At 33.7% G+C, this 12,161-nt stretch overlaps 1 protein-coding gene across 7 annotated transcripts in view; it reads left to right on the forward strand.

Moving 5' to 3' along the window:
* COL11A1 (collagen type XI alpha 1 chain) overlaps window positions 1-12,161 on the forward strand; it is a 164,824-nt gene that overhangs the window by 20,137 nt on the left and 132,526 nt on the right. For all 7 annotated transcript variants that reach the window (XM_069789477.1, XM_069789480.1, XM_069789478.1 and 4 more), the window contains exons 3-4: window positions 1,485-1,698; window positions 4,144-4,306. In XM_069789477.1, coding sequence (XP_069645578.1) covers window positions 1,485-1,698; window positions 4,144-4,306 — 377 coding nt within the window. The remainder of the gene's footprint in view (window positions 1-1,484; window positions 1,699-4,143; window positions 4,307-12,161) is intronic.

Raw genomic sequence — 12,161 nt, forward strand, 5'->3', positions numbered from 1 at the left:
AAAGGTATAATGTACAGTTTAATGTGTAAACTAGCAGCTTTACTTTGTCATTAAAAAACTTGACCAAAGGCTCACCAGAGTAAATGAAATGCTTCCTATTTATTGAGCTTTGATCCCTTCAAAATAAGATGTTAAAACAAGCCCTAAAGTGGTCTATATTACTACAGTGTTTCAACAACCTTCTATGAAAAAAAGTTAAAAAGATGGTAGAAAGCACATAAAACAACATTGCAGCAGACAATATAATAAGTGTAAGACTAGGGATTTTGTGGTTTAGAAGAGTAGTATGTCATTTAAAAAGCAATGAAGATTTTATGCATTTTGTAACTAAAGAGTTAATGCCATCAATACCTTGTCCTCACGGAAGGCTCCGTAGAATCACGAAAGAGTTTTCCCACAAGACTCGTCTTGGAAACAGTCTTATATTTTCTCCATTGGAAGAAGCAATTCCTAAATCGGCTTTTGATGTTGAAGTCTTACATACATTTATTCATTACAAAAATGTAACATATTATTTTATTAAAACTTACTGTATTATATTCTTAAAATGTTTAAGAACATTTTACCCACTCTCACACATGCAAAGTTACAGTTACATTCATTGCCAACATTATGATTAGATTCTAATCTGTGTATTTCTTGCATGTCAAATTGCAGCTGAATCCACACAGATCCAGTGTTTATTCTGAATTTTAGAATCTCAGTCTTACACTTCATTTGTTATTAAGCCTAACAGACTTTCACATCAAGTGAAATGCAGATTTACCACTAGATTCAACAGGAGCAGTACTGAGTACAAACCTCAGTCCGTCCTTTATAAACAAGCTATACCCACTTTTAATTTTGTTTATTTCTAGTTGTAAAGGATGAAACAATGATTGATATATCATCTCTACTTCAAAGAGAAAGCATCAGGGAATAAATGAAAATTAAGTGTTCTTTGATATTGCCTAAAGCTCCTATTCAATAAAACCAGTTATGTAATTTTTTCAATGTTATGCACAATATTATTCTAGAAGGACTTAAATATATATTGTGAGAGAGAAATTAAAACGAATGTTATCAAGGGAGATGAAGTGCCTGGGAACATATTTGCTATAATATAGATACTTATTGAGTGAAATTGTAGTGCAGGCTTTTAAATTAGAAGATTGCTAAAAAGAAGATGAATAGAAGAAATAATGAATGTGAAACCATCATAGTTCTTGCATATATTGTATTATTACATAAATTCACAGTAGGTTTACAAGTCATGTTTTTAAGAACCATTAAGGTAAATCTTTCAGGAATTAAAGCAAGACCAGAAAGAAAAAAAAGAGAGAAAAAGTTTTCCTGGTGTGATTCTTTATGTATTCATTTAGGAGAATTAGAAAACCCCAACAGTTTGTATGTGGGATCCTCTGTGATGATAGAAAAATGTAAACCTTTAAAGAATGGTTTCATCTTTTCTGAATTTGTAACTGTATATATCACTTTGTTTACAGGTGGAGATTTTCCAGAAGATTTTTCAATATTAATGACAGTAAAGCCTAAAAAGGGTATCCAGTCCTTCCTTCTGTCTATCTACAATGAGCAAGGAATTCAGCAAGTAGGTGTTGAAGTTGGTAGATCCCCTGTCTTCCTGTTTGAAGACCAAAATGGAAAACCTGCCCCAGAAGACTATCCTCTTTTCAGAACAGTCAACATTGCTGATGGCAAGTAAGTATAAAATTTTAAGACAAAAAATAATAGCACAGACCACTGTATAGGTGATTATGGTCTTTACGAACAATTATCTTAAATATTTAAATAAATGAGTAACACAATTTCCAGCTAATTGGGCTGCTGTGGTACAAAATCAGAGAACCTTTGCAACAGAATACAGTTCCAGCTTCAAATGGTGTATACAGCTACAAATAAAGCCAAACCACCTTTCTTATTTGCCATTTCTATAAATCAAGAGTGAAGAAATAGTCATAGAAGTTAAACCCACCAAAGCTAAACCTATAAAGATTCTTCCTGTGCAATATAGAAAGAAACACTGTTTTCAGAAAGACTCAAGGAATATTCTCACTAGAAGGGCTGTCTTGTCCATTTGAAGGTGATAGGCAGAGTGAAGTTGACAAAATAGCATAGAATTTGTCCTGTCCTGAACCAAAACAAATAAGATGGTTTGAGATGTCTATATATAATGAAATCAGGGAAGAATAGGCTGGACAATTAATCTGAAGTGCTGCAAAGACTTATACTGCACAGTCAGTAAAGGCAATTAATCTCAAACACCTATTGCATTATTAATGCAGTTGTTAATTATTTGTACCTAACTTCCCTTTGTAGACAAGCAGTTGTTCTCTGGGAATGTCATTCTAGTGCTTGTAAATGGACATTCATTCTTTTAAAGGCCTTTTTTTAATTGTGCTGCAGTCCAGGAAGAGCAGCCACAGTCTTCAGAGATACACAGGATGAGATTTTATTAAAGCAAAAGAAAACAAATCAGTAGAGAAGGAAGGGCAAAAATTCAACTATAATGAAATATGTTTATAAAGCAATAAAGGATAAAAAAGGAAAAAAGTAATTGTCTTCTAGCCCTTGTATTACCAGAGAATGGAATTATACCATGAAACCTAAACTCGATGCATTTCCCTAGCAGAAGGAGTGATAAAACAAAGCAGCAAACTTTTTTTTTCATTTACTTCCTCTAAATAACAAAGCTTTGACATGGGTTTCAGAATTTCACCCAAAATATTGAGAAACTTATAAAAATGAAGAAATCAAAATGAACTTGGTTTGGTACAATTTCCTGCAGTGAGACTATACAACTTCTAAATCAACTAGAGTCAGTCCTATCCACAGTGAGTTGTTTTCATGCTTTCAGCTTTTACATGCTTTCAAAAGATAGACCAACAATTTTCTTCTGACTCAGCTATTTTATGAAGGATCTAGGACAACAATCTTCATCTCAAAATGAGATATATTTAAAAAGTGTAACCAGTGTAATGTGCCTGAGGATGCATGGACAGTTTGCTTTTATAATGATAATGTTTAACCGTGTTCCAGAGAAAACATGGAATTAGAGTTCTGGCTCAGTGATACTGTTTAGCAGTCAGATTCCATTAGCTTTGAGGTGTTCCTTTTGATATACAGAAGCTCTTTGTAACAGTGATCTAATCTGTCTCTCTGATTTAGACAACCTTAGTGCTACAAATGCCAACTAAAATAATTTGATTCCAGCCTTCCTCTTACCAGTCACTAATATGACATACTTTGACACTTTTTGCCCTGGTCTCTCAAAGATTCTTTGATGTTTTTCTCCATATTAGATTACAGAGTGGCCTGGTCTTGCTCTTAGATATTTAAGTTGTCATAGCAGAGAGGCTCACTAAATTAATGTGGTCTGTCATGATAATGAAGTGTCATAAAGAGCATAGTATAGTTGAGCAAATTGTACAAAACTTTATTCTCAAGTGTCTTTAAAATAAAATCATTTGTCAGTATTCTGAATCAATTCATTCACTTTTTGGTGAATATTTATGTAGGCAAAGCTATTGTTGCAGGAATATTGGCAAGCATTTGTAAGTATATGTATCTGGAAAAGCATCTGTTGGAACTGTGGTACATCTTTGAAAAATCTCTGTAGCTGTGGGATACATTCAAATAAGCAAAAGAACATGGTAAAATTTTGGTGATTGATCACAGGGAACAAATAGTAAAATGTAAATAACAACGGATAAGCTGCTGGATTAAATATATTTGCACAATTAATTCCTTAAGTAATTTGAAAAATCAAACACATTCATAAAAATAAAATCTTCTATCAGATCGTTCAATCTAATAAAATGTAAACAGTGCACTCGCTTTTAACTTGAGTTTACTAATGTTCTCTGGGTAAAGCTTCAGAGGTCAGCTTGAACTTCATCTTATATAGGATATTCACAATAAGCTATGGATAAGATTCTTTTGTACTAAGGGACAGAAGTTATACAGTGAATAGACAAAACATCGTGTACATTTGTGCACATATGAAAGAAGGAAATAAATGGAGACATTTAAAATTTTATCTGTGACTTGATTGGTGCACAATCTGCAATAAACTTCATAAAAACACAATGACTTAGTTTTAAAAACATAAATTACAGTAGAATTATGGTTTGTTTTTTTAATTAGGTGGCATCGAGTAGCTATTAGTGTGGAGAAAAAAAGTGTTACAATGATTGTTGACTGTAACAAAAAAACTACAAAACCACTTGAAAGAAGTGACAAAACAGTTGTGGACACCAATGGCATCACTGTCTTTGGAACCAGGATTCTGGATGAAGAAGTTTTTGAGGTAAAAATCAATACTGAACAAATGGAACTGAGTGATTTTCTGTTGACTGAAGTGCTTAATGAAAATCAGAATAATTTTTTTAGGGCAAAAGCTGTTATAATGTAGAAACTTTGATTTATAGTATCCTGTTAGGATAGGCTGAAATAGAAGTAAAACAAGGAAAGGTCCCTATTGTTGGAAGATATGATGCATTTTTCTGTCCTTTAGATTATGTTGTATCTGGAGGGGCTTGCTTTTTTTGTCTTTCTGCCTAATATTGACATACCTGAGATATTTAAGAGAATTAATCTTGAAAAGTTGAGTAATATGATACTGAATCATTTTATTTCTGTCTTTCTTAAAACATTTACAGATATTTGTGCATACTAACAGTATTTGAGAGAGGGGGAGAAGGACCTGGAAAGTTTTCTGTGTAATATGAATCCATTATATTGTTTATCTCACTTATTACTCTTTCCAGTAACTGGAACATACTTTGGCAATAAGGATGTATATGTTTCCATCATCTACTGGCCAAAAAGTACATATAGGAAGGGTAAAATGCCTCTGAGGAAGTATGTGACTGCCAATCATGAGGCCTTTCTAGGTAGAATCCTTATGTCAACGATTATTTTTACAGGCTAATAATGAAGCTTCTTTAAATCTACACTATTGAGTTTCTTTTATGATATTGTTATGCAACAGTCAAAACTGTCAAATTTAAATTAAAACTGAAAAATAAGAAAGTACAGATCAGTAGTTAACTTACTTTATACTGAGAACATCTGTGCTCCATAAATGTGCAGAGTTGTAATCCTAGCTTTAAGCAGAGCATATGCTTGAGAAGCTGCATAAGTATCAAGACAGGAAATATGAATTTTGAGTGTAACACTGTGGCATTGTTATCTTTCATTTCCATGGACATGATGAAACATGAGCCTTTTGAATGGGGAAATTTCTGGGATGATTTAATAGGTCAACCAGTATGATATGTTTGGTATTCACAGCCTAATTTACCTGTAGTCCCCAGTACAGTTTGCACATCTGAGGGACATTATTTTCCATTTGAAGATGAATTCCATACATGCCTTATCTGGGGTGGGACGAGGACTTCTGGTCTCCGCATGGGATAATGACTTTTGATTTTCATTTGTATCTCTTTTTTAGGTCAGAAACCAAGTCCCACAATATGTGTATTTGGCAATAAATTGTCAAAATAGGTGCAATGTCAATATACATAAGTAAAAAAAATTGAAAAAAAAAGTATTTAAACTGATATTTTGGCAATGATTTTAGATTCTAATAGAAACTAAGGCAACAGGCCCTGGCTTGTTCTTGCAAAGTTTGTAACCTTTTTAAAATTTGTCAAGGAGGGAAGTGCACAATAACTAAACAAACATTGGTGTTTGGTTTGTTTTACTCAGTGCAATTGCTAAATAAAAAGACCTGTCTGAAATTTCAGAGGTGTTGAAATGATTGTACATAGCTGTTTGAAAATAAGTACAGTGGTTGATGATACCTGCATAAAGGGAGACATTTGTTTTAATCATTTGCATTAAGTAACATGTTGAATTAATGAGAAGCATGCTAGGGGCCTTTCATCTCTGAAGTTGTTGACTATTATATCTGTCCTCTATATTTTAAACAGCTTTAAATATTAAATCGTCCAAAAAAATTTTGTTAAAGAGAGATTAAGACCATTCCCATGGGAATACAAAAGGAACATAGGCTATCTAAGGTGTAAATAAAATGATAGCTCTGAAAATTTCCTGCTATGTCATTTTTCTGTCACAAAGGTTATTAGCCACTCAGAAAGAAAAACAAAAATTTGAGTCATGACAGAGAGTAACTATTTTAAGGCAAAATAATTCCTACTCTAGCAGTTCATCCTCAGTGATAGTTTCCTCCATCCATACCTTTTGCAGTTGTATATACAACTCCCTCTTCTCTTTCAAGCCCTCCAGAGGAAGAAGACATGGGAAGGGGTGTGGTAGAATGCAATTATTTTTTGGCTAGCAACTGTTGGAAGAGTCTGTAAGGTTGGATGAAGTCATACTTAGCAAATTGAAATTGGTACTTAAAAATCAGAATTAGCAGATTAATTTAAGAAACCCCCAAATAACCCTACATTTTTCTTGAAGTCAAACTTATATGAAGTCAATGCGGACATGAGGATATAACTTTAACAGAATTTGCTAGAATGACTTAAATAAAAATACTTTTCTCTGAGAGCTTTTCTCATGTGTTGAAGGATGAAAAAGGAAGCTAGTGATCCTCTGAAATTTTTCACTGAAATCTCCTACACTGATGTGGCAACTCGGTGCTTCAATTCAGCTAAGACCCACTAAGAAACATGGCTTTGGAGTCACAAAAGAATCATGCAGCTGTCTGTAAAATCAGTTTACAGACTGAATCTTAACATTCAGCACTGAGAACAGCAACGTTTCTGCCATTTGTAACATCACTGTACATTTCTGTATTCCTTCACTGATTAGGTTTCCTTACTTAACTGATTGCACCCCTTTTGCACCTTGCTTTATTCAGAGAAATCAGTTACATTCTTGTAAGGCTGTTTTTGTAATTACTGGGGTTTTAGATTTAGTCTGAAGTGTCTTACTTAAATTAGAAGCTTACCTTCTTTTCTTTTGGGATAGGTTTCTGCTTTCTCTTTTACTGTACAACCACCATGAGTACATTTATAACTATGTTCAGTTATTTTAATCTTTAGCTAGAAACATGGATGTTGAAAATAGGCAATTAGAATGTCCCTCAAAGTTTTAACAAAGTTCCATATACAGTTTTAATGATATGTGTCCTTCAAAGTCTGGCCAAGCAAAACATAATCTAGTTCCTTTTGAGTTTGTTTCATGTTTTTCTACTCTCTAAACAGCATTCATTTTGTTTCATTAACAAGACTATATCCATCCTTTAGCTACTGCTGATACAATTTCTAAAGTTTGGGGCTTTTCCCTGAAATTTGTCTCCTGCTTGAGAGTCTCCTGGTTGTGTCTTAAATGTTCTGTTTATCTCGTTAATGGTAGCACAGAGTGATGTTTGGTGGTTCCATGGCTCTCCTTGGAAGTATTTCTGTGTTGTGAACCCTGCCGTATCTTGAGACCACAATAGGCACTGAAGAAACACATAGCCCAATGTGTCTTATTGTATGTGCAGAAAATTCCAGAAATGAACCTATTTAGCCATGACATTAGATTTAAGCGTTTAAGACTTAAAACTGTGTAAAACAGACTTTCCATGTGACATTTGATGCCTTTATTAGCTTACGTGTAGGGAGCACATAAAAAGAAATACCTAAGTGTATAGTGACCTGTTGGATTTCACGGCACAGAGTGTCATAAGGATTAATATTGTATCCATGCATCACAAAGGCTGTTTTATCTTGGGTAATAATCATGAGTTTAGTGATAATAAGCCAATGATTTGATCACAGGAACCGTGAAGCACTCTTCAGTCTCCTCAAACTGAATGGAAATACAAAACGTGGAAATAATGAACCTGTAGATAAAAATAATGAAAACTTAGGGTTCAGTGACCTGCTAGCTGAAGATGCTAGGGTTTCTTCTGGTCCTGAACCCACTTATACAGCATAACACAACTGCAAAAAACCCAGTTGCATCATTAAGGTGATTCACTCCCATTGAAAGCAGAATTCAGTACTGTCAGAATCAGTGCTGTAAGCAATTAGATACCTCATATGTTCCTGTTCCCTTAAAGAGTACATCTAAACCTCTGTGAATTCTAAGTCAGAAATAGATATTATTACCCGATATTATCCCGATCTCCTCACAACTTGATTGTATCTTTGGAAAAAAGAATTACGTCTTCAGTCATATTGCTCTAACATATTTGCATGGACCATTCATTTAGAATCATCAGAACATATATTGCTCCTATGAGGAATATTTCACACTTATTTTATCTATTTATCATATTTATCTATTAATCAAATCACACTTTGGATCAAATCCACCACAGTGGATCAAATATTCTTCTTTGTTTCTAGTGGTGTTATTTTAAATTTGTAATACAACAAAATTTAATGAAATTAAATTCTTGGCAATTTCCTTTTCTTTTTTTCTGTTCCTAATATTAACTTCTGTTTTCTATGCAGTTCTCCCACTTTTGTTCTGATTCTGGCAGTCTGAGTATTGCTAACACAACAATATATTATAGTACACTGGGAAATTTTAAATGCATACATTTTAATCGGTTTGACATGACTGCTTTGATGTAACTTTCCTGTTCTGATGATCAATAATTTCTGAGTAAGTAAGCATACTGGATGTCCAGTATCAGATCAGGTAGATCACCACTGAAAGAAGGAAAGGGCTGATTAGTGTCTAAGAGTATGAAAAATTACTACCTAATTTGCTATTCTTGTGTTTTCAACAAACACAATATTCCTTGGTAAGTTTACCTACTGGTGCTAAAACTAAGAGGCAGTTTTCAGTAGTGCTCTCAGAAAGATCTTCTGTTTAAGCTTTAAAAGCAAGAAAAAATTTATCTTAAGTATTTTCCAAATCTTGGGCGGGGGGGGTGTGTTTTATATGAGGAAATTCTAATTTGGAGTTGCCTGCTGCTCATTCCTGAATGTAAGTGCTAATCTGAGATTTTATGACATACTGCTCAATTAATATGGAAATCAATATGATGTCACAAACAAAATATTGAATACAAGCAAGCATTAAGCATCAGGTGCATAATATATTTAAGAAGCAAATTATAATCTGTGAATGTGTCTTAAAATAATAAAATTGTGCTGTCTAGAAACTGTATTGTTACTAACTGACAAATTATGAGACCTTCATTTACACTGCTAAGCACTTGCTCACTGAAGTGGATCTATTCATATCAGTGGGACTAATTTGTAAATGCTTGTTTTTGAAAGACGTGACAGTATACCTCAAACTTTTACATGTGTCAATTGAAATTAATCTCTTCTGTGTTTTCAAATATGTAATGCAAGAAGGGCTGGTTTGTAAGTGCTTGCTGTATAGAATTCCTACAATAGCACATAAAAATTAAAAAAAAAAAAAAAAAAAAGAGAAGAAATTAGTTAGATGCCGGTACATGGCACCTAGTAAAATAATTTTGAATTGTATCCATTGAAATATGTTTGTAGCTTAAATGTTTGATAAATAGCAGGGATCTTTTTATTCTTTGCCAGCTTTAAGGATTTGTCACTCCTCATTTAGTACTGTTGGTGTGAACAATACAACAGTTTTTTATAATAAGTGTTTTATAATAAGTTAATAACTAACAGAGTCTTTATGCAGATATTTCCCCATTGAGAGTTTTTTCCTTCAAACTCTCCATGTCAGACCAATACAATGATTTTTTAGGCACGGTGCTGTAAATGAGTATAACAAGACAAAACCTGATGTCTGTAAGACTCTCATTTAAAGCCAATGAAAGCTTTAACTGCACACAGTTTATGAGATTAAGGCCTTGCAGTAATCCTTGTTAATAACGGCTTTATATTTTGATACTAGGCATTAACCCTTTTTCATGAAAAAAGCAGTCATTCACTTATGTACAACATAGGATTTCTTTAAATAGTCAGAGTGAGCAGTTAAAGATAGAATGATAGTACCTTGACAGCAATATGATTTAACCTACAGATCCCTTCAGGTGAGTAACCATCCCTCACATACCTGTGAGCATGGGAAGTCCAGGTGTGCAAGTGCAGAAAGGCCATTCATCTGTGTGCATAATCCCTGAAGAAGGTAGCAGTAGCAGAATGGGTAGAGCTTTTACTGAGTGACCAAAATTGCTGTACAGCTGAAGTAGAACAGGGAAGCTAGCCCGAAGTAAAACTCCCTCAAAGACATGTAGGATGCATAATGTGTCATCGGTATCCTTTCTTTCATACTATCCGGTTGAGCTGCACTAGAGCTAATGTAGACAGCCAAAATGATTCCCATTATACATCACCTTTAGTAATTGCTAGGGACCCACTAAATGTTTAGTGTCAGTCAGACTAAAAAGTAATGTTTAACATAAATGGGACAGAAACCAAAAAATGCAATAGTTTCCAGGCAAAAGTACTTAGAAGCAACCTTCTAGGTATCAACATCAGAGAAGTGGCCAACTTCCAGCATTGGGAGGAAAAAAATCAACACAAAAAATAAAAGCAAAGTAAATAATTTTTCCATTTCAGAGGCAACTAAAAAAAACCCAGCATTTTTTACAAAAGCTTTCTATTTGGCTTGTTTTGTTTTGCTTTTTTTTTTTCTTTTTTGATCTGAAAGAATGATGATTTGGTGTTTTTTATTTTTCATAGTATTTCCAAACTTAAGCTTGATGAACAAAAGTAAATAATTATGTTTTCCTTGTTTCCCTTCCTTATTTCTGAAAGCAGGAGGGGAGGGGAGAAAAAGAAAGCAAAGCTCTGGTAATTCATTGGAGTTCAAGTTCATTTTCAAGGAATATTCCCAAGAAACAAAGGAACAGTCATTTAACTGAACTGTTTGTAATTACATTTAAAATTAACAACCTGGGCTCAAAAAATGCTGCCTGTTACATCAGCTCCAGCAAATTTTACAGATAGGATTTATTATCACCTCATTTAACATTGTGTATAATATGTTTAAGTCTTAAACAACACCTGTAAATGAGGTTTCAAAGATAAATGACAATGTAACAGATTTGCAGGTCTTCTATCAAGAAAATAGAATGTCCTTAGTCACACGTGCATACATGTGTGTATGTACATGTGCTGTATATACAGGCATTGTAATAAAATCTAATCTCTCAGCCAAGAATTGCAGTAGACTTTGGTCTGTGAACAGTTATGTTTTGAAAGTTAAAAATTATGATTGGTATATCAACCTATTTCTTAACCAAGCTGAATGTATATGCCTATAACCATGGAGATTCAAAGAATCAAGATGACATTGATTTCTATGGAAACTTTGACCTGTACAGAGTTCTGCTTTCACAATTTATTGCTTTTACAGTGTTTCAGTCTGGCAGGCTCTGAATATCTTTCTCTAGCTATATTGTGCAATGGGCCTAGGTTATGGAATATTATATTAAAGGCTCCTGGAATTCTTCTGTCCCTCAAATCTTTGCAGGAAGATTAAATGAATTCTGCAGCAGGTTCTTCTAAAATCTATAGTAATAATATCCAGGCTGTCTAGACTTTTGTTCTTTGGAGTCTATAGTTGTACTGTCACATAACTAATTAGAGAAAATTGGTACATACACACAGGTTAGGGTTTCTGCTGATTTCCTGAAGAGTCCACTCTGTAATTCTTAAGCTTTAGCCAACATATGAAAATGAAAGATATTGATGATGTTATTCTGAGTTGATATAGTGCCTAGCACTGGTTTTGTTATGCTTTTGTCACCATTTAGGTAGTCATCTTTAAAATCTAGTTATCCTTATAAGCACGTAAGACATACTCATTTTATCCAGAATACAAATCAGGAGGATGGTATTTTGCTAATACTAACCCTCCCGCTCTAGTTCTGGAAAGTCTTTCTGAACCTCTAATATATAAATTAGATATTTAATTAATTGCTGCATTATTTATCTTTTTTGGTGTGTGTCAAGCTGGAAAAAGAGCGATAAGCTTTCTCCTAATGAAATCATTCTAGAAAATCTCATTATTTTACAATAAGAAACTACAACTTGAGTTCTGAGCTCTGGTCCAGTCACATTCTTACATAACACCCTAGTTCTGTAACTACCAAGATCACTTTTTCTTAGAAATTTTTTTTTTAATGTTTCGAATAATTTTTGAAGTTTGCTTTTGTGGAGGAAGTCCTGCAGCGCTTCTCAGTAATGCTTACCTGCTATTCCCTGGATAAATGTCACTTTCACCTGGCAGGGTTATTGTTTTATTAAGATTCT

The sequence above is a fragment of the Haliaeetus albicilla genome, chromosome 8, assembly GCF_947461875.1.
Source record: "Haliaeetus albicilla chromosome 8, bHalAlb1.1, whole genome shotgun sequence".
Lineage (NCBI taxonomy): Eukaryota > Metazoa > Chordata > Aves > Accipitriformes > Accipitridae > Haliaeetus > Haliaeetus albicilla.